The 24520-nt window shown below is 35.8% G+C and overlaps 1 protein-coding gene across 1 annotated transcript; it reads left to right on the forward strand.

Moving 5' to 3' along the window:
• Positions 1-9021: 9021 nt before the first annotated feature.
• Positions 9022-9665, forward strand: LOC110710037 (B3 domain-containing protein REM9-like). Its single transcript, XM_021888299.1, has 2 exons — positions 9022-9444; positions 9549-9665. The coding sequence occupies exons 1-2, from the start codon at positions 9022-9024 to the stop codon at positions 9663-9665; spliced, it is 540 nt and encodes a 179-aa protein (XP_021743991.1).
• Positions 9666-24520: the final 14855 nt, after the last annotated feature.

Here is a 24520-nt window from a genome sequence, read left to right on the forward strand (position 1 = left end):
ATAAACTGTTAGTAACTTCAATAAAAATATAAATCAAATTAAAATTAAATTAAATTAGAGTTGATTTGGTCCAAACCCTCAGTCAATTATACCTTTCACGCCTTGGTTTAAGTATAGAAATTTGGGTATTGTATGAACTCCTTGGAGTGCTTAATTAGGGAAAGTATTTTGAGAAAATAGGATGGCTAGTATTTAGGCTAAAGAGGGAGAAGAGAATTATTTTATGATCAAGCTTTTTGATGATTGAAAAAGGGGTGATATGACCTCTATTTATAGAGAAAAAAGAAGGGTCGAAAAAACAAGATAAGATCCGAATTAAATCGGAATAAAACGTGATGGACAGCAGTTTTTGCGATTTTTGTTTTTATCATATCTTTTGATCTAAAAATCGGAATAAAATGAATAAGATATTGTTGGAAAGCTCGTGAAGTATACTTTCTAACCCAATTAGAATAAGATTAAAATATTTTATATAATAAAAGATATGGCCGAAATAGTGAGATGGTGTCAGTTTTGGATAGAGTTTGACATTTTATTCATATCTTTTCCGTTATAACTCGGAATTGATATTATAATATATCATTGGAAATATAATTTCAAGGGCTATTCATCCATATAAAATTTGTATAATAAATTTGAGGAACGAAAATAATATCTGTCTATCTTTGAACGTCTTTTAATTTTGATAGAAATAGGATTTTCAAAAAGAAAAGTTTTATTCAACTTCAAACTCTTTAATCTTTTCTTTTCAAAAAGGATAATTAAGATCTTTTAGAAACTTGTAGAAGCTTCTAATTAATTCTAATTGGTTTAGGATTGGGATTAAAGCTTTTGGACCCTCCATATGATCATTGGGTCGTAGGTAAGGTGGGCTTAGGTTCGGTTTGGGCTCAACTTAATATTTTGGCCATAACTTATTCGTTATAACTTGGATTTGGGCTTACAGTATATCGTTGGAAAGATCTTTTCAAACCCCATTTAACTGTTCAATCAATGGACCCATATTATGGACCAAAATAAACTGGAATAAACGTTTTTATATAAAGGACACGAAATGAATGATTTTAAAAGACACGAAATGAATTATTTTGGGTTTAAAGGCATGAAAAGAGGAAAATAAGTTGTGGTTTGGGGAAATGGGCTAGGAATTGGTTTGTTTATGAAATGTATTGTGATTGAATATGGATTTAAGCACTTCAAGATTAAATACTCAACCTGACCAATAATGACGGTGAAAGGTTGTTCATCATCGAGTTTGGATTTGGGGAGACATCTTAAGGTGTCTACAGAAGCCCCCACTTTGACTGTAGAAACGTCAGTTTCGAAAACGATAGTGAAAGTAGTCGATAGGGACGGAGAATGATTTAAGACGTTCTGCGATCCTAAATCACTTTGTATACGCCGATACCTGCAGAAAAATGTTAATTCCACAAATAAAAGAGTAAAAGGATAGAATACGTATCTGGTACCAATGTATCGGTGACAAATGAATTTGGCAGCTTCCTATGCTTGAAGGAATCCACCGGATGACGTTTGTTGAAACGCTTTCCATGCTTGAGGAAAGCCGACAGATGAGTTTGGTAGCTTTCTAAGCCTGAAGAAACCTACCGGATGACACTTTCTATGCTTGAGGAAAGTCGACATATGATTTTGGCGTTTTTCCATGCTTGAAGAAATTCACCGATAATACTTTCCATGCTTGAGGAAAGCCGACAAAGGAATTTGGCGGTTTTCTATGCTTGAAGAAATCCACCGGATGATACTTTCCATGCTTGAGGAAAGTCGACAGATGATGAGATTGCAAGTCTCTGTGTATTGAGAACCTTGCATCATGAAATGATGGTGGTTCAATTGTCCTCGAATGTGGGCTGTAGATGGTCTGCTTGTCCCCGGACGTGGGCTGTAGTTGGTTTGCTTGTCCCCGAACGTGAGCTGTAAATGGTTCGCTTGTCCCCGAACGTGGGCTGTAGATGGTCCGCTTGTCCCCGGACGTGGGCTGTAGATGGTCCGCTTGTCCCTGGACGTGGGCTGTAGATGGTCCTCTTGTCCCCGGACGTGGGTTGTAGTTGGTCCGCTTGTCCCCGGACGTTGGCTGTAGATGAGACCTGCAAAGTAAAATTTGCCAAGGGACTCGTATATAGTGTGATTGACTTGACCAACTGACTTGACCAAGTTTGACTTGACATGACATGACATGTGTATGACTTGTGATTGTGTGTGTATAATTTGAGTGTGTGTGTGGAGACACAAGAAACAGAAAATGCAAAAGCAAAAATTTTCCATCATGTTTGTCATGAGACGAGTGGAAGGTACTGACTTTCTCCCGAAAAAGAAAGACGTGAAAAATGAAGTTTTGTTTTCGAACTTCCCTCGATAAAAATTTTGAAAAAGTTTTTGAACTTCCCCAAAAGAAAATAATGAAAAAGGGAAGAAGTTTTGAACTTCCTCCTTAAGCAAGACGAAATGAATCGTATGGATTGAATTGCTTGTCCTGAAAATAATGTATGCATGAGGAATGTTCTTAGGCTAGGAGGCTAAGGATAATTACATCATGTAACACGATAGATTAATGAACTTAAGTCATGGAGCTAAGCATCATATATGGTGTAAAGAAGCGATCTTGAACGTCACTTAGGTCTAGAAGCTAAGCACGTATATAGATGAAGTGATTATTGCATAATGAACGTTGCTTAGGTCAAGGAGCTAAGCACGATATGCTTTGTATGATTAAAAATCATTGATATATAAATGTTTCTCAACACAATATGCGATGCGTGAAACAATGAATATTGCTCAGTCAGGAAGCTAAGCAAGTATACAACGTTTCTTCTAATGAATGTTGTCTTGAAATTGATGGAGCGTGCACAGTGTTGAAACAAGATTTCATGATAAGGGCTCTTAAAGGGAAGGATGATTGATATGGATATGGATGTGTGAGTGAAGTGTGTGAATGTGATACTAAGGCTGGCTGCAAGGGTTATGGCGATGGAAATATATGTGAGAAGAGTTAAAGATGATGACTCTTTAGGATATATAGGCTAAATGATGTGGGTTCAAGCCCCCAAGTCTAGCTCTAAATGGGTAGGGGTAAGCATTGGATAATCTTTGACTCGATCAAGCATAGATATGAATGTGAATATGGCCGCACCTCGATGTGAGGTTGCCTACGTATCCGTTAGGAATCAGGCCAACGTAGCTCTGGCCGAACTTTGCACAAGTGTATGTACACCTCAAAGAGGTCTTTCATGGGTTGTAATGTGGTTAAGTTGATGGTTTAAGGAAGAAAGGGATAAAAGGCTCAAGACTCGAGAGAATCCCCAAGATGTGTAATTTTGAATTTGAAAATTTTGAATTTTGCAAGTTTATTTTCAACATTTTTTTTTTGCTTATATATATATATATATATATATATATATATATATATATATATTTTCCTTTTGAATCAATGTAGGCAATCTCAGATCATGCGGTCCATCACTCACTTAGCATTCATGTTTCTCAGGCACGTTACCAAGCACTTGATAAGAGACGCAATTCGAGACGTGTTCGTATCAAAGACATTGGAACACTTGCCTTTAGACATTGTTTTTATTGTTGCTTTGCTGCTTTTTTTTTATTTACTTTTTTATTATTATTTTTTTACTTGCTTTTTGAATGTTATACAATTACACATCTTCCAATCCCAGGGTTAAGTGAATGTGGGTTGAAGAAATGAAGGAAAAACGTTAGACGAGGCTCAAAATGGTTGATGAAGAAATGGAATGTGATTGAACGATTAACAGGGAATGACAGGGTTGCAAAGGTGCCTCAAATCATTGGTGTACCTTGGGTTTAGTTCGGTAATTGATTTTTTTTTTTATTTTTTTATTTTTTTTTTTGGGGAATGAATGAATGAATGAATGAAAAATTCTATGATCGAGATGTAAAGGAAAATTGCTCATTTTATTAATGGAAAAGGTGAACGAAACACATGAAACATATAAAAATTCAAAGTGGAAAACCTATGCTAGACATGAATGGGGGAATGGAGATGAATGATAAAGAAAGAAATTATGAAATCTTGCATGAAGGATCTGTGCGCCTTGTATTCATTACTTCTTGCCTCCTGGAGGGACAGGATGTTTGTTTGCATCCATCAAGTCTTGAATGACGTCCTTCAAATTCCAACATTGCTCTGTAGTGTGGCCCCTTCCTTGATGGTACTTGCAATGGGCAATGGGATTCCATTTGGCGCTCCTTTCTTCAGGTTTTGGCTCTAGAAATGGCCCAATAGGTGTGATCAAGCCTTGACCGTAAAGGCGATCAAAGACCGCATCATAAGTCATTCCTAAAGGAGTGTAAGTTCTTTTCTTCTTGGGCAATGGAGCATCAAGAGCTAACACTTCATTGGTATCAACTTGGCTTATATTGTTGGTAGTATTTTCGTGCTTAGAAGACGAAGAAGAAGGATGTTCGTTCTTCTTGTTTTCCAAGTGTTATTATTGTTACTACCAGCAGTCTTTATTAGCTCATCCTCGATATAGATGCCGATGTCGTATACAGCTTCGAAAGTGTTCAGTGGAAGAAATTTGAGATGTTCCCCATATTTATGAGTCAGATTTTGAATAAAGAGGTGAACCATATCTCTTTCTTTGGGAGGATCTACCAAGAGTGAAGTTATTTCCCTCCACCTGTTTAGGTAAGCGGTGAAGCCTTCATTCTCTTTCTGTTTGAGAATAGAGAGTTCACGTTCAGAAAGTTTGGTTTGAATGTTACACTTGTAACAATTCATGAAACTGTCGGTGACATCTTGCCAAGTCGCAGTATGCTTGGAAACTAAGGAATAAAACCATTGTTTGCAAGCATGTTCTAAGGAGAGAGGGAACACCGTAGGGAAGAGTGTTACGTCCAATCCCTTAAGAGCCATGGTTGTAGAGAACGCCTTCAAATGGAATATTGGATTGTCAGTAGGCTTGAACTTTGGAATATCAGCAGTGGAGAACTTTTCAGGGAGTCTGTCCTTCACATCCAAAGGAGTGGGAGGCCGTTCCACATAAGTGAAATCCTCAGAAATCTTACTCATTTGTTCCTTCAGTTTGTCAAGGGTGGAAACAGTGACCTTGTTTTGTTCCATGGTAGTGACCCTAGTGGTAAGGGTTTGCATCATGGAAGACAGTGCCTCGATGGATTTGTTGATGTTATCAATGTCTTCTTTAGTGGCCATTGAAAGGTGATAAGTAATGTGGAGATGGCAAAGTTCTCTTTGAACGCCTATTAGATCTGATATATTGTTGCGATAATGACTCGAACCGTATTAATTTATCCCTGTTCCTTGACCAAGTACTGTGAAATAAAATAATTCACTTAATTGTTTGACTCATTGCTCAAGATAGGAAAGGAAGGAAAAAAAATAGACATTTGCAAAACAGGTGAGAAAACTCCACTCATTTTTTTTATTATGACGAAAAAAGGGTGCATGAACCTAGTATACGATCATAAACCTGGTGCACGACTCGAGTCGGAACATAAAGAAAGTGTGTGTACTATACTTAACTCGTGAGTGACTAAGTGATGTTATAAGACTCGTGGTATGATCGTATGGCTAGACATGAGGACGTTGTGAAAAACAAAGGACCTAATGACCAAATAGCACGGAAGACTAAAAGACAAACTAACTTGATTAACTTTGTCCAATTTTAATGTTTATGCTATTTACTAGGTGAAAACAGTCCATTGACAATCGTTAGTCATAAATAAGATCAACCACAATCAAAGACAAAGAACACATGTTAAGGTTAGCACAAAAATCGATCACAAGAAACTAGGAAGAGGACTAGAATTCTAGAAGAGTTAAGACTCATGGGTATAAAAAAAATAAAAAATAAATAAAAAATCTATAATCCTATTTTATACGAGTTGATATGGATTCAAGGACTAGCTTGACATGAAAAAAAAATTTAAAAAAAAGGTTGACGCTAAGAAGACACCTAAACTGGACAGGTTGTAGTAAATCAGTTAAAACTTTTGATCTGTGACTTTGATTTGAACGAAACCAACGCCAAATGAAAGATAAAACCCGGGGCTACAGATCCATAGTTTGCACAACACGTAACTCTTTCTAGAACTCCGGCTATGATCAAAACAAGTTGACTCTTGTGCAGTATACGGGAATTAAAATCCGGGTGACTCAAAAATTAAAAACAAAATCTATGGCTCGACTCTAATAATAATAAAAAGGGTTTGATAAGAGAAAAAAAAATAATTACAAAAAATGTCCATAAAAAAATGCACACATAAGCATATAGTCACGCATGATGCAATGAAGTTCGCAACCTAAAGTCAAGTTCTATGTTCGACTACGGTCAAGCTTTTGGGTGTCAAGGGTACCATGGTTAAGAGTTTGGACGCGTTAGCAAGGCAGCCTCCCTTGAGGGTGTATGCCAACGGGTGGCTCCGCGAGTTCGTGATGAAATCGAACTCGACTCCATGGTTTGGGTGGATTTAAAAACTCGGATGAACCCTTATTGCCATGAGCATTTTCGGGTTGATAGAGCATAAATCCCCCGGGCTAGCCACATACGTAGAACACGTACTATTGTGGCAAAATAGGTAAGCTAAAATTCATATGCATATGTGACATGCCAATTAAATCACAGGAATATTTTTCAAGAATCTTTCAAGTCTCATCCACTCATCTCAATTAAATACCGATCACTCAAATTGATAAATAACCAAGAATTCTCCCCAGTGGAGTCGCCAAATTGTAGGCGTCGCTTGAAGTGCGCCTACGTTAAAGCATGTGGTGATTATGCTTGGCACTCATAGGAAGTGAGAATTGACATAATACGATTAGGGACAAGGAAAGTAGGGAGCCGCCAACAAGTTTTTAAGGAACTTGTAAATCGTTCACGGATCATAAAAAGGCAACTACGATAAGGGACAATGAAAGGCAACAACGATTGACCCGTGAAGGTTACACCCCATTCATAATCCATGAGATTACTAACTCCATATGGTTCGGAACCACGAAAGGAGGATCGGGGATGATGGTACGAAGTGAGTCATGGAGTCACATTCGCCCGTATTGGCCTCTACTCGATTCTTATAGTGAGAAGTGATTCCTGCGATCTCAAAGGCATACAAACAAAATATTCAATTTGCTCCAAACTATTATTAAGCTAAATTTGTTGAATAACAATGCAACATATAATTCTAAAATATTTGTAATCACTTTAATTAAAAACAAGATTAAAAAGGATCCTAAACCGGTTGTCCAAATTATCTTATTAGGCGTGATTTTCAATTACATATTCCCTTTAATATGCAATATGGTGATCATAATAACAATAGAATAAACATTATTATTGGAAGCAATTTAACAATAATAGCGTTAGTCAAATTAAATATAAAATAACCTAATCATGATGCTAGCAATATTAAAATAAAATAAGAGTAATTAAATTAATTAATTACTCACATTCTGCATGTTCCTTTAAATTGCTACATCATGAATAAACTGTTAGTAACTTCAATAAAAATATAAATCAAATTAAAATTAAATTAAATTAGATTTGATTTGGTCCAAACCCTCAGTCAATTATACCTTTCACGCCTTGGTTTAAGTATAAAACTTTGGGTATTGTATGAGCTCCTTGGAGTGCTTAATTAGGGAAAGTATTTTGAGAAAATAGGATGGCTAGTATTTAGGCTAAAGAGGGAGAACAGAATTATTTTATGATCAAGCTTGTTGATGATTGAAAAAGGGGTGATATGACTCTATTTATAGAGAAAAAACAATGGTCGAAAAAACAAGATAAGATCCGAATTAAATCGGAATAAAACTCGATAGACAGCAGTTTTTGCGGTTTTTGTTTTTATCATATCTTTGAGAAATCGAAATAAGATGAATAAGATATTGTTGGAAAGCTCGTGAATTTTACTTTCTAACCCAATTAGAATCAGATTAAAATATTTTATATAATAAAATATATGGCCGAAATAGTGAGACGGTGTCAGTTTTGGATAGAGTTTGACATTTTATTCATATCTTTTCCGTTATAGCTCGGAATTGATAGTATAATATATCATTGGAAAGATACTTTCAAGGTCTATCCAGCCATATAAAATTTGGATAAAAAATATGAGGCACGAAAATAATATCTGTCTATCTTTGAACGTCTTTCAATTCGGATAGAAATAGGATTTTCAAAACGAAAAGTTTTATTCAACTTCAAACTCTTTAATCTTATCTTTTCAAAAAGGATAATAAGATCTTTTATAAACTTTTAGAAGCTTCTAATTAATTCTAATTGGTTTAGGATTGGGATTAAAGCTTTTGGACCCTCCATATGATCATTGGGTCGTAGGTAAGGTGGGCTTAGGTTCGGTTTGGGCTCAACTTAATATTTTGGTCATAACTTATTCGTTATAACTCGGATTTGGGCTTACAATATATCGTTGGAAATCTCTTTTCAAGCCCCATCCAACTATTCAATCAATGGACCCATATTATGGACCAAAATATACTGGAATAAACGTTTTTATATAAAGGACACGAAATGAATGATTTTAAAAGACACGAAATGAATTATTTTGGGTTTAAAGGCACGAAAAGAGGAAAATAAGTCATGGTTTGGGGAAATGGGCTAGGAATTTGTTTTTTTATGAAATTTATTGTGATTGAATATGGATTTAAGCACTTCAAGATTAAATACTCAACTCGACCAATAATGGCGGTGAAAGGTTGTTCATCATCGGGTTTGGATTTTGGGAGACATTTTTAGGTCTCTACACAAGGACAGAATCTCTCTTTCGTTTACCACTCTGTATGAAAATGATATTGAGAAACATGAAAAATTGGTATGCATTCTTGTTTTTGTTTTGGTTTATCGTAGTTGTATTATTATTGCTAATTTGTTCTATCTAAATCATTTTTGTTGATGATTAATTTTTTGGATTTTGATTTTGATTTTGTGCTTGTATTGTGGTGTATGTTTTTTGTGTGCCTCTAAATAGTTTATTCCGAATGGCTTCAGGGATGTCATGGACGATGGTTTTTTAAACATAGAGTTGTCGTTGGATGGTAACGACAAGTCATGGTTTGTTACTTTAGTGCATGAAGAGTGTGGTAGTGGATGGGGAACATATCTTGAAGCTGAGTGGTCTGATTTTGCAGAGGATAATGATGTAAATGTTGGTGATGCTTTGATATTTACTTATTTAGGGGATAGCTCATTTGATGTTGAAATTCGTAGACCCAGAGGAGGTAAGAGAGATGAGGAAAATGAATATGGTGGAAGTTCTGGTACTTCAAGTAAAAAGCGTGGGAGGAAACCTGCTATTGTTGAAAGGCTCTCATCTAAAATGATCGAAACTAATGCTTGCCTTGCCAAGCTTGCAGCTGCTTGTTATGAACATCATTTCTTATTCACTTTTACCAAAGCTTATGTTGATCAAGGAATTATAGTATGATTTTTGTTAACTACTTTCAAGTTTGTTTTTTTTTTTTCATTCTATTCTTCTTTCTCTTGGCATAATTATTTGATTTTGTGTTTTATTTTCAATGACAGAATGTTCCATTCGATTTTGCTAAACGACATTTCATTGATTTCCCTGAAACTACCAATGTCATTCTTCAGCTTGTTGATACTCGGTTCAATGTGCAGCTGAAAGTTTTAAAGAAGTAGGGAGCAATCTGTAAATGTTCCATTAGAAATGGTGTTAGTCAGTTCATTGATTTCTATAATGTTCAAGTAGATGTAGGTGCTTTGATTAAATATAGGAAAGGAGTACCTATTGTTTTTTATATTGATTTAGTTGTAATGTAAACCTATAGAATGATTATTCTGATCAAGGTGTTTTTGTTGTTAGGTATTTTATTTTTCTTATAATAATGGTCATGAAATGTTTATGGTGGATCCAACTTTTTTCTCTTACACATATTTGAATACCTACATAATACATTTATTTATTTATATTTCAAGTGGAAAATGATATACTATAAACCGCACATATATTTTTATATAAGTGAAAACATGGTTTACATTTTTAAGCACAACAATATTTATATAGCTGCTGATTTTCATTAAACTACTTCTTAATATTGTAGTCTGCTACCTATTTACATATATAGCTTTTTATACAGCTATTACAGTAGTTTTAACATCCAAAAGTATTCTAGTTGCTAGCCGGTTGCAAAATATTTAAGTGTCTAGTTGAGGTTAATACCTTCACAAGTGGTGTTAGTTAGGAACAAGTAATCGTAGTATACTTGTTCCTATTCAATGCCACACATTACAAAATATTAGTACTTTAAATTATATATTTTATACATGGCTGATACTTGTTGAAGATGATGTTGGCTTGATCTGTTCAGAGAGTAGTTTCATGTTCTTAGAAATTGTCCTCGTCGTCATCCTGAAATATGAGTGACCTTCGCTTGTCGACCTTCTCCTGCTTGATTATGCGTAGAATTGAATCAGAAATAACCTGCACCTCAGACCAGATTTCCTTGGCTTTTTGGGCACTTGAAAGAGCTTGATCCTGTTCCTTTGGTTTGTGTATGGCTAATTTGGTAGAGGTTTTTCTGGTCACCAGTTCGTCCACATATTTTACTGGTGTGTGTATGTTCGATTGGGCTTCATTTTCAAATCTCTTTATCTTTTAACCGAGATCACCAACGCTATCTTGAGTGTTCTGATTTGCCGTGTCAAAACTCTCATCAGTAGCAGAAGCATTTTCTTCCCCTTGACTCGAGAAAACAAGATCATCTTTCTGTGGTGCTTCTTTGTTATCTGCATTTTCTGTCGTCTGAACTGGATTTTCATCATTCACTTCAGCATTCACAGCTTCTGTGCTTGTGATTATTGCTGCTTTTTGTCATTCACTTCAGCACCTGTTGAACTGTTCTGTGTTTTGATAGCTGATTCTGGATCCTCCACTTATTGTACACCCTTTAGCCCCCATTACAAAACCTTGTTCTTTGACAGTGCAGTTGTTGGTCCAAATTTGATCAGAAAAAGCTTTGATGCTAAATTTTGAGCTGTCTCTAGGAACCTGTCAGGTTGTTCTTAATTACATACAAAATAAAGTTTAAGTAATATACACATTTGAAATTTTTAGTGGTGGTAGTTTTAAATAGCGAGGTTATGCTTCTTATATTTTATATTGTATACATACCATCATCTTCATTTCGTATATGTCCTTAACTGGCATGCGGAAAAGCTTGTCACATACTTCTAAGTAGGCAGTGAGCTCCAATGTTCCAGTGCCACCAGACACATCAAAAGTAAGTGTTGTCCTGGTCATTGTAAATTACAAAATTAATGTAATTTCAAATTGGACGGAATAAACATTTGAAAGATTAATGAGCTAACTTGCTTACCGAATTTCTTACTTATAAGCAGCATAAATTTCCTTTCTTGAGCATGCTTTTCAACTATAAACTGTTCCAAGAGCAAGTTCTGTTCGTTTGCTACAATGGGAGCATCCTATGTACGCTCTCAATTTCTTAAATTCCATATTAGTAGCAACAACATTCAACCAAAATACTTCCTTTGGAAGTGTAGCTGCTGACTGCATTGTATATATGTTGAATAAGGTTATTACTGTTGTGTTTATGGTAAAACATTTACCAAAACTATATCAGTTATGTATTCTGATGCTACTAATCATTTTACAGATATGGTGTAAGAATGTACCTTCCTCGCCTTTAGGCAGCCTATAGTTGTTACAGTTTTTCATCTGTTGGATTGTAGGCTGCCTTAATTCTATTTTGCTCATTGATCAGCGTAGTTCAATGTTTCTTTGCCATATTTTTTGTTTATGAGAAGAAAATGTCAGCAGTTAGAGATTTTATCATTAAATTTGTACACAATATTGAGTATTATCATCAAATTGTGCTTTCCACTTACAACAGAAATTATAATTTGTGCTTCTTTCGACTCATAGAATTTATATTTCAGACATTTGTAGCCTAATATGTGAAATATTTCATAATTTCAATTCTATAACACCTTACCATTCAACTAATGCTTCTGCTTTGTCGCCTTCAAGTTTTTTCATGATAAAAGTTGACATAGTTGATTCAAGTACAAATCCTAAAATTTGAAGGTTATCAACATTTTTTTCTGTGATTATTAATTTTACATTTTTAAGTTGGAAATCAAAGTGTGATCCAAGTTATTGTCTAACCTTGTTGAGTTAGAGGACGTAAGGTTGTGATACCGATTACTTTAAAAGGTTCACTATTTGAGACAGCTGCATCTGATTGTTCCCCGGCAAGATCATTCCAAGTGCAAACTTTCATTGGTTGATTAGTACTGAAATTAAAAGATTCACAATATTAATATATTGTATTGATATAACATGAAAAATAATAAATGCTTAGACATTTGCTAGACAGCACAAACAATTACCTATGATCTATTACAATGAGTTCTCGAACTGTTGATTCTCTGTTAAATGATGTCACAATTTTCTTTGGCTCGGTGAAGCATAGAGAACTATCACAAGAATATCTGTAACTCTAAAAAAATTAACAGTGAAAATATACACTTTATAATATAATGGATTTATATGTAGTCCATATGATTTAATTACCATGTCTTTCATCATCAACAGGAATGCTTAGAATAGAAGCAAGTGTTTGATATCTAGGATAAACTAATTCTCCAATAGGATCTAAAGATCGAATGACAGTTTTCCCTCCTAGTGACAAATGATATGGAAGATCAGCTTCTCTAGCTCTCCACTGCGCATTCAGGGGCCTGACTAAAGCATAAACTATTTCATAATTACCTTTGTAATTAATAACATCCCAGTATGCTGAAATTTGATCACCAAAAAGAGTCATCTTCATTCGGTTTTTCTGTGAAAAGACAAATTTCAAACAATTATCTTGATTATAAGTTAAACTTTGCAAATCAAATATTAAATCTCTGAATGTTTTTCAGATTATATTTGTGTACCTTGTCATCATCTAAAAACATACACTGATATCGTGTATTTTTTTTTTCTGATGTTTGAGGACGGCCTTTTTCTGCAACTCTAACTTTTATCTTAACATTTTTTTGTTGTTGAATCAATTTCGTCTAGAAATTTACGATGAGGCACCATGAAAACGTTTGCTGCATGTTATATTTGAAACTTCATTAGAGTTAATCGTATTTAGGCTATTACTAATAATATGCATATAACAAATTTCTGTTATCTTAGTTTGAAAAATGAAGTGATTGCAGAGGAAAAGGGTGATTAATTACATGTTTTTCATTGACCCTTTTTAAAAAACAGAGGATAATATAAATTCCATGCATGTCACATTAGTTCTGTTGATATTTTAACTATACAAACAATAATCATTTCAGAAAAGAAATATTATTATTCATTGCATTATCGGATTTCTCAATTAAAGCTTTATTTCGTTATTGTATATTTTTGAAATGAATGATAACTTTTAGTTTTTGTAAAGTTGAGTTGGATATGGAAAAATTGGAATGATTTAAAGAGATTTATTAACTTATTGTTAGGAATATATATATATATATATATATATATATATATATATATATATATATATATATATACACACACACACACACACATACACACACTTGAATGTTTAAGCTTCTAGTTTTTTAACTTATAGATCATGCATTTTCAACACTTGAATGTTCACACAAAATATAGTAAGCTGCAAATAAATAAGCCATACATGAGAATGCTAAATCAATGAACTTTATTATATTTTAAAAGATAAATTCTCAAGTTATAGGAATATATATGAAGCAATTACAGAGGCTAAACTGAAAAATTAAACCTCTTCTCTAATTATCATATTCCTAATAATTGTAGGGTAACTTGTTTAAACTTCTAATTGTGTAGAATATTTATATTAAATCTAGAAGGATTTGAGCATATAAATTCCATAATGCATGCATTAAGTTGATGTTTAATATGCTATTACCAATGATAATTATGCATGCAACATATAAAAATATCTATTTCATATATTTTGTTAACCATTGTGCTCTCTAAGTGATTAAATTTAATTACTCTATAATTATTATAATCAAGTTTAAAGACATCATATAACTTAAGCACATATCAAGCAAAATCAAACTATATACTTGTGGATATATAATATTTCACATCATGCAAATTCGAACTGTACATTGAATATTCTTTGCATAAAATTGAACTGTATATAACAAATACAAATTGTGCTGAGTTATAGAAACACATGCAGATCTTTAGATGTGAAAATGATTTTACTGAACAAAATTAACAGAAAGATCATACCTATGAAATAGCAGATGATTAATTGCTGAGTGTAGATCCTTGTACAACTTATCCAATGTTTTATGTGTTTGATTTTTTTTATATGAAGCATAGATTGAAATTTAGATTTTTCTTTTGAGAATGTAGATGAAGTTTATCATTGCTTTTATAGGGAGAATTAGTTGGTTTTTTTTTCCTCCAAAAAATATTAAAAATGATAAAGGGTTGCATGCAAAATTTCAACAAACATTATCAGTGATTTCCATTCCCTTTTTCAAAAAGAAAATGCATGCATGCATAATTATTTAGCATGTAACAGTTTTACTTGTCTCTTTGTTTTTTTAGAGACTTTTTTTTCCAAAACCATGAATTAGATAATTTGGTAGGTCTAAGTTTTTACAAACTTGTAATTATAATTTACAAATCTATTACATCTTCTAAAAGATTTTTTCCTTTAAAAAAAACGTTAACTTCTTAAGCTGAAATCCAGGTTGTTGCATCACTATGAACAAAGGAAAAAAATTTGTTAGAGTAATTCTAATTAAAATTAAGTCTTGTAAAACAAATTTTCTAATTACTACTAAAGTAATCCTAATTAGAATATAATTTGTTTGACAATACCTTTTAGTCAGAGTAGAATTTGTCTACTATTGAAGTGAAATATACTTACAAAATGTTCTTTTTGTTTATCCATGTTTTGCAATTTTCGAAACACCTTTATCCTGATCAAATTGTTAATAAAGCATAATTACTAACAATAGCAAAAGACATAATCATTCACAAACTTAATTTTAAAACTTATTAAACTTGTATAATCACCTTTCTTTAATGTAAACATAGTAGCATCATCATCATTGCTCGAGTACCTTACTTCTTGCTTATAGTTGCCTTGTATTTTAAGTATCGAAAGAGTAACTGGTTAAACATAGCTGAAAAATAAAGTTTCATATAAATAACATATAATTACTTAATTTAATAATCTCTGTAAATTTTCATTCTTAGAAATTATACACAGATCATGATATTTGTATCATGCTACGTGAACATCCTTTTTAAAGCAATGAATGAAATGTAGTTGTAAAATTATTCATACCTCACTTTGCTCAACAATCACAAATGAGGTACTCTTATTGCCCTGTTAAGTAATTAATCCTAAAAGTAATCACAAAAGAGACAAAAGAACTTGTTAAAGTTATTAACAAAATGATATATATAATCTTCACACTAACATGTAAATACAGAAATTAGTGATAATTATCTATTCACACAGCTAAATAATGCCTGCAAATTGAAGAATATCATAAGATACTATATTTTTCACATGACTTACACCCTGTTGTGTGCTGGCCTCAGTTATTACACTGACATTAGATGACTTGCGAGCTCGAGAAAGTGCAACATACAATTGACCATGTGAAAAACATGGTCGTGGAAGGAAAACCACAATGTGACTAAGTGTCTGCCCTTGAGCTTTATTGATTGTCATTTGACAAGCGCACTTTAGGGCGCGCTTTAGAGCATATTTTAGGATGATTTTGGATGTATTTGGGGCCGTTTTGGCCGATTATTACCTTGTTATGCTTACGTTCCCCATATTACGTGCTTCACGGGTTTTCGGTTTGTTTTTGATGTGTTTTCAGGTAATATCAACCGAGTTTAATCGGATCCCGAGCCCTTGATGCGTAACCGAGCTAGCCTTGACCGAAGTTCGAGGAGTTAAGGAAGTTCAAGTGTCGTGCATTGATTACATAGCACAGGCAGCACGGCCGTGTTACCATAGGCACACCCGTGCTGGCCTATAAGCAAGCAACCCCAGGCAAGGCAGCACGGCCGTGCAAGCCAATAGCACGGCCGTGTCAGTATCCACGCACCAGCACGGCCGTGCAGGCCATTAGCACCGCCGTTCCAGATGTTGCCCGTGCCCGTGTCAGCTTCAGTATGAGCCCCGTGCTAGAGCATATTCAGCACGACCGTGTCATTTTTAGCACGGCCGTGCCAGGAAGCTGCACGGCCGTGCCAAATTGAAGAAGAAATCCGGTTTACCTACCGACAAGCTAGCACGGCCGTGCCAAATACAGCACAGCCGTGCTGATCCAGGGTTAACTGCGCGCTTGACTTCTCCGCATTAGAAGACGTATATAAGGCCCGACTTTAAGAGGATTCCAGAGACAGTTTTAGAGATAGTTTTTGAGAGCCTTTGTAGAGAGTTATTGGAGAACGTTCTTAGTATTAGAGATTCATTAGTTTTCTTAGAGATATTTCTAGCGATTTTAGTTTTCTTGGATTTATTTGAAGTAAGATTTGTGAAGAATCTTTGTGTTATTCATTGACGACGGATATCAAAGTTCTGAACTTTTCCATTGATTCGCATCAATACAATTGGTATTATTCATTCTTGTTTATTAATGAAGCTTTATTATTCCTTAATCAGAATTCATGTTTATATCTATTATGCTTTTGGAATTCATTATTGCTTTGATTATGAATATGTGTGAGTAGTCTCCTAGCTAGGGTTTCGGGATGAAACCCGGCCTAGGTAATCTATGTAATTGAGGATTGATTTTGATAAACGGATTGTGATTAAATTGATTATATGCGATTGCATGTTAATTCATTATAATAGGAGTAGCTAACCTAGAATGTTGAATTTGATTGCATGGTATTCTTGATTTGAACAAGAGATTGTGAATTGAGTATTTCATTATTGAATGTGGTTTGATTATGTATCGAGTAATGTTAAGTGCATGAGAAATCCAAGCTTAGTATTGCCCGTTGTCTTCCTATCACATGATATTGATCAGACTTATAGTCTTTGCATATCCCGTTTGTCTCTGTGATTCCTTGTTGCTTAGTTACCAATGGTTAGGCGGATTCGCGTTCTCCCTAGTGTCTTAGTTTATTGATTTATTCCATCTTATTAGTAGTATTTTAGAACACCATTTTCATTGATTTCGAACTAGCTTAGGTTTAAGATTGATTTGCAATTACTCTCGTTCCTCGTGGACCGAACCTTTATTTGCCATTGTACTGGGTTATAGGGTGTTCGTATAAGTATTGTTTGATTGAGAGTTAGATTGTAGCAACCGATTTAACGCTTGTCAAAATGGCGCCGTTGCCGGGGAGCGGTGTTTGTTAATTGCTTTTTGATTTCTTGAGTCTAGTTCATCATAAAAAAAAAGCACAAAAAGATTTTTCCCTTTTGGATACACTTGTAGCCCTGCTATTTAATTGGTTTGGTTAGTGTGTATGCGCAGGTCTAAACAGAGAGAATTAATACCCTTCGATCCAGAAATCGAAAGAACTTTGAAGAGCAATCGTAAATCTCGATTGACGTCATCAAACTCTCAAGGAAAGGAACACAACACACAACAGGTTCCAATGACAGACATACCGCGCCAACCTAATCGGCCAGCACCACGACCCCTTAAGGAGTTGGGAACTCCTGGGGCGTATAGAGCTTCAAGTGGGATTGCTCCACCCACTACTGAGGCCAATGATTTCAAGATCCGACCGGCTATGATCACCCTCATCGAGAGAAGGCAGTTTAGTGGTGCCAAGCATGAGAGCCCTTTGGCTCATTTGAACGAATTTGAGAAGTACTGCAATACCATCAAGGTTAATGGGGTGAATCAAGAGTTCGTGAGATTGAAGCTTTTCCCCTTTTCACTTATTGGGAGAGCTCTCGAATGGTTAGAGAAGAAGGTGAAGCCGAACTCTCTACACACTTGGGATAATGTCACGACAGCATTCTTGGGAAGATTTTATTCCCAAAAGAAGACGGCCGATGCTAGAGCTTTGATCCAGGGATTTTGGCAAAGGAGTGGGGAGTCAATCTACGAAGCATGGGAAAGGTACAAGGAGTACCAAAGAGAGTGCCCACACCACGGAATCCCAACATATCAAGTTTTACAGATATTCTATGGAGGATTAAGTCCTCAAGGGAAAACCAGTTTGGATGCGGGAGCAGGTGGCCCAATAATGAACAAAACTGAAGAGCAAGTCATAGATATTATCGAAGATGTGGTACGATACCACATGGATTGGCAAGACGGCGAGCGAGATGTTGTGAACAAGAGTGGAGGAGCGGTATATTCAGTGGACCACCTCAATGCCATTAGCAACCTGACATCACAAATTATGAACCTCGGGAAGGAGATGTCAGTGATTAAAGCCAAGCTCGATTCCGTGCCATTGCAAGATCTTCCCTCCCAATCTAAGGGGAGAGGTATGAATCCTAATCCTTCCGTTTCTAATATGCCTGTAGGATGTATTTTCTGTGAAAACTGTGGGTCTTATGATCATTATACTAATGCTTGTAATTTTGATCCCTCATATGATCCTAATAATAATGATGGTAATAGATATAATAATGAACAGGTCAATGCTATGTCTTATGATAACGGACCTAGGAATGACAATAATAGATATCTGCCACCTAATCAAAGAGGGAACAATTATAATCAGGGAGGTAATGATTTTGATTATCAAAACCAGTGGGGAAATAGGGGCCAAAGGGACCAAAATTCCCAAGGACCCTATAATCAACATGGTGGTTTTGGAAATCAAAACCAATACCAACAGGGTAATCAAATGAATCATAATTCCCAAGGGCAATTCAATCAAGGGGGAAACGGCATTAATAACAGGGGAAACTGGAATATTAATTAGGGGTACTCTAATCAAAATCTTCAACAATCTAATGTGCGTGGTTCCCGAGCTACAAATGATAATTATTATGCTCAAGGACCACCACAGAGATATAGCTTGGAGGAAATGATGGAGTCCCAGGCCAAAATTTTCAACACTTTCATGGCCACCAGTGACAAAAAGTTTAATGAAGTGATGACACATAATAAAATGCTTGAAACCCAGATTTCTCAGTTGGCTAGTGATATAAAGGATGGGGTTGGAGTGTCAAAACTCCCACCTCAAGGTATTGACCCTAAAAACTCTGTAAATGCCATCACCACTAGGAGTGGAAAGACATTGAGGGGGAGCGATGAAGTAGTACCCCCTAGGAGTCAACCTGTGACTCCACCTATCACTGATAATGTTGTAGGCAGTGAGGATGAGAGGACCAGAGAAAAAGATAAAATTAATGAGGTCCCAAAGGAACAGGTGGGAGCACAAACCAATGAACCAGATCTATTACATAGACTCCCCTACCCCCAAAAATATGTGATACATAAGCTAGATGCCCAATTCGGGAAGTTTTTAGAGACCTTGAGAGAAGTCCACCTTTCTATACCATTCACTGATGCTATCAAGCAAATGCCTAACTATGCTAGGTTTTTAAAAGATATATTGAGTGGTAGAAGAAACTGTGAAGGGGTAGAAACTGTTAACCTCACTGAACACTGTAGTGCTATAATAATGAACAAAATGCCTCCTAAGTTAGGAGATCCGGGTAGCTTTTCAATGCCTTGTGCTATAAACAAAATGAACATTGATAATGCTTTGTGTGATCTTGGAGCTAGTGTTAGTCTCATGCCATATTCTGTTTATCAAGGATTAAATATAGGAGAACTTCTTCCCACTAACATATTCCTTCAATTAGCCGATCGATCGATCAAATTTCCAAAGGGTAAAGTGGAAGATGTTCCCCTAAGGGTGGGGAAGTTTGTCATACCTGTTGACTTTGTGGTCCTAGATATGGATGATGATGTTCATATACCTATAATTCTAGGACGTCCTTTCCTAGCTACTTCGGGGGCCCTTATTGATGTAAAGGGTGCCAAGATTTCATTGAAAGTAGGAAATGAGGTTTTAGATTTTGATTTAAATAAAACTATGAAATATCCTTGTTCTAATTCTGATAATTGCATGATGGTTGACACTGTTGATTCCATTGTCTCTGATATGCGTAACGAATTATTCTATACTAATCATGATTTTGAGTTGAATGAGAACAAGGAAAACAGGGACATGGAGGAGCAATTTCTAGATGCATTAGATGTGGCCACTGCAAAGGAGGCTAATGAAGCACCAAAGGTAAAGCTTAAACCCCTTCCAACACATCAAGGAAGGGTTTCCCCTGTGTTTGTAGTACCTAAGAAAGGGGCGGTGACTATTGTCAAGAATAAGAATGGTGAGCTTATCTCCACTGCAATGGAAAGTATTGATTATGGGTAACATGTAATCCATGTGTTGCATCAAGCTAATGACGTTAAAGAAGCGCTTCCGGGAAGCAACCCGAGACCCAGTCAATGAGGTACTTTTCTCTTTCCCTTTTTGCCTTCTAGGTAGTCTCTCGATGCCTAACATTGAGGACAATGTCTATACTAGATTGGGGGGGTGAATGGTTTCCTTGTTGATTTTTCCTTGTTGATTTTCCCTTGTTTTTCTTCATATTCCTATAAAAAAATAAAAAAAACGAGTTTCTTTTGGTTTTGTTTTGGTTTGTTTCTATCTAACCTGTGCAGATATGAAGACTCATGGAGGTAGCATTAGGAGCTTCGCCGCATCTCATGTTGTCTTAGTGTGTTTTCAAGAAGCATTTGGTGAAATCTTTCCCTTTTTCCTTTAGTTTTTTTGTTTTTTGTTTTTGTGTGCTTAGGATAGTTTAGTTTAGGAAGAAGTTGAATGGTTCGAGGATGTTTGATCGGTTCTAAAGAACCTGGGATCATTGATGTTGATATCAATTGATCACTTGTTTGTCGATTGGGATTATTATGTGATTTTCATGCCTCTTTATGAGCCATTTAGCTTGTTTAGATTACTTAGTTGTTTATATATGTGTGCAATATAGGAAAAGCTTCTGTTATGAGAATGTGTAGTCTAGTTTATATGATTTGCCTCATAGTCTTTTCCTATATTTTTGGATCGTGATAAACTTGTCTAATTGCATAAACTTTTGGAATAATGCTCATATTTGGATTCGAAACGTGAATGAATGTGTGTGGAATATCTATTTCTACTTAAGCCAGTGATGAATACACAGTTTGAGTCTATTGTTGATCAATGTAGACGAGTCCAGGCGAAGGTAGTTGGTTAGAACACTTTTGTCATGTGAAACTCTATGCCTTTGGGCTGTGGTAAGATGGAGTCGCTTCCCATTTGTGGATTTGATCCCCTTAATTGGTAGTTGCTTTGTTTTTGAATCCCGTGAGGTTTTATTGTTCTAGCCTTCATCATTCTTCTTGAGTGGCATATTTGGATCCTTGATTACGCATGTTTCGATCTTTGTGTTGACTTGTAGCTCCCAAGACCGACTTGACACTTTTAAGGGAGGAAGAGGGAACCTTTTTCATTTTTCTTATTCTTGTTCCTTTTGTTTTGTTAAAAATTAATTTTCTTTTTACATCATCTTACTTGCTAACCATGTTGAGCCTTTAATTCCATTCTTGGTTACCCATGTTACAAACCCGATGGCCGATGGTTTACCAACCCTTAGTTGTGAAGCGTTTACCTCGCAAGGTTTGTTTGAGCTTATTGTGTACAAATCAAGAATAATGATCGATAGTTGGTTTGAGCAAGTTTGAAAGTGAGATTAATTGTAAAGATGTAATATGAAAATTTGTTTTTAAAAAAAAAGAAGAAAAAAAAAGAAAAGAAAATCAAAATAAAAAAAGGAGAAAAGCCGTCCGAATTGTGAAAAAGGCGAAGACATATGAATAAAAGCTTTGAAGTTTGAAAAAGGTTATTTGAGTGTGTATAACATAGAGAGTTTGGGATGTGTAAAAGTGTGATCAATGTTTATTGTGGAATGTAAATTGCATCTCTTGAGCTTTGTTTTTGAGAATCGTGATTCTTGCGCTTCATTTAGGATTTAACTCCACTTTTTGAATTGTTTTCACCACCTTACCCATTGCCAATACATTACAACCTTGTAAGACCCTTAGACTTTAGAGGTGTTCGGTTCTCAAACGGTGGAGGGAGATACCTTTCAACCCTATGGAAAGATTATGCGTAATCGAGATGTCGGGATACCTTTGTTATTTCCTCAAAACATCACTTTTTCCGGTTCCTTCGAGGAATCACGAGGGGCCAATTAGGGTGGTGATTTGAAGCAAAAGGGGAGGACGTGGCCGGTTTGGTTGGGTTTAGAGGGAAGCATGCTTTCTTTGTTCTCTATGCTTGGTTTAGGTCTTGTTCGCATTTGATCAACGATATCTTGGATTGTGTGTCTCGTTGCTTGTTTGAGTGAGTTTTCATTCCGTGCATGGTTGTTCTAAGTAGGATCCATTGATTTCATTCCATGCTTAATTTGATTTGTTCGCAATGGCATAGTTTATTTGATCTTGTGTGTGTTTCCCTTGGTTTTTGCTCGAGGACTAGCAAAAGTGTAGCTTGGGGGGTTTTGACAAGCGCACTTTAGGGCGCGCTTTAGAGCATATTTTAGGATGATTTTGGATGTATTTGGGGCCGTTTTGGCCGATTATTACCTTGTTATGCTTACGTTCCCCATATTACGTGCTTCACGGGTTTTCGGTTTTTTTTTTTATGTGTTTTCAGGTAATATCAACCGAGTTTAATCGGATCCCGAGCCCTTGATGCGTAACAGAGCTAGCCTTGACCGAAGTCCGAGGAGTTAAGGAAGTTCAAGTGCCGTGCATTGATTACATAGCACAGGCAGCACGGCCGTGTTACCATAGGCACACCCGTGCTGGCCTATAAGCAAGCAACCCCAGGCAAGGCAGCACGGCCGTGCAAGCCAATAGCACGGCCGTGTCAGTATCCACGCACCAGCACGGCCGTGCAGGCCATTAGCACGGTCGTGCCAGATGTTGCCCGTGCCCGTGTCAGCTTCAGTATGAGCCCCGTGCTAGAGCATATTCAGCACGGTCGTGTCATTTTTAGCACGGTCGTGCCAGGAAGCTGCACGGCCGTGCCATGTATAGCACGACCGTGCCAAATTGAAGAAGAAATCCGGTTTACCTACTGACAAGCTAGCACGGCCGTGCCAAATACAGCACGGCCGTGCTAATCCAGGGTTAACTGCGCGCTTGACTTCTCCGCATTAGAAGACGTATATAAGGCCCGACTTTAAGAGGATTCCAGAGACAGTTTTAGAGATAGTTTTTGAGAGCCTTTGTAGAGAGTTATTGGAGAACGTTCTTAGTATTAGAGATTCATTAGTTTTCTTAGAGATATTTCTAGCGATTTTAGTTTTCTTGGATTTATTTGAAGCAAGATTTGTGAAGAATCTTTGTGTTATTCATTGACGACGGATATCAAAGTTCTGAACTTTTCCATTGATTCGCATCAATACAATTGGTATTATTCATTCTTGTTTATTAATGAAGCTTTATTATTCCTTAATCAGAATTCATGTTTATATCTATTATGCTTTTGGAATTCATTATTTCTTTGATTATGAATATGTGTGAGTAGTCTCCTAGCTAGGGTTTCGGGATGAAACCCGGCCTAGGTAATCTATGTAATTGAGGATTGATTTTGATAAACGGATTGTGATTAAATTGATTATATGCGATTGCATGTTAATTCATTATAATAGGAGTAGCTAACCTAGAATGTTGAATTTGATTGCATGATATTCTTGATTTGAACAAGAGATTGTGAATTGAGTATTTCATTATTGAATGTGGTTTGATTATGTATCGAGTAATGTTAAGTGCATGAGAAATCCAAGCTTAGTATTGCCCGTTGTCTTCCTATCACATGATATTGATCAGACTTATAGTCTTTGCATATCCCGTTTGTCTCTGTGATTCCTTGTTGCTTAGTTACCAATGGTTAGGCGGATTCCCGTTCTCCCTAGTGTCTTAGTTTATTGATTTATTCCATCTTATTAGTAGTATTTTAGAACACCATTTTCATTGATTTCGAACTAGCTTAGGTTTAAGATTGATTTGCAATTACTCTCGTTCCTCGTGGACCGAACCTTTATTTGCCATTGTACTTGGTTATAGGGTGTTCGTATAAGTATTGTTTGATTGAGAGTTAGATTGTAGCGACCGATTTAACGCTTGTCATCATTGCAAAACTAAGTTTCAAAGGAAACTGTTTTCTTTGGAACTGAAAAGGATAACCTGATGATTCTGATGGACGCAAGCTTATTCTTGGATTTAACACATGCTGACCTCTATTATGACCAACAACAATAACACACTCAATGAGATTTGGAAAGAACCGTTTACAAATAAGTCTTGTTCCATTACACTTTCTAGATGATGGCAAAATATTTCTTAACAAAATAACAGGACTATTAACTTTCAACTTCAGCTCATGAGGACTCATACCACCAGGAGACAACTTGTTTAGGAATTCAACAGGATAGATAGAACAATTATCATCAATCATT

Source organism: Chenopodium quinoa, unplaced genomic scaffold (assembly GCF_001683475.1).
Source record: "Chenopodium quinoa cultivar QQ74 unplaced genomic scaffold, ASM168347v1, whole genome shotgun sequence".
NCBI lineage: Eukaryota > Viridiplantae > Streptophyta > Magnoliopsida > Caryophyllales > Amaranthaceae > Chenopodium > Chenopodium quinoa.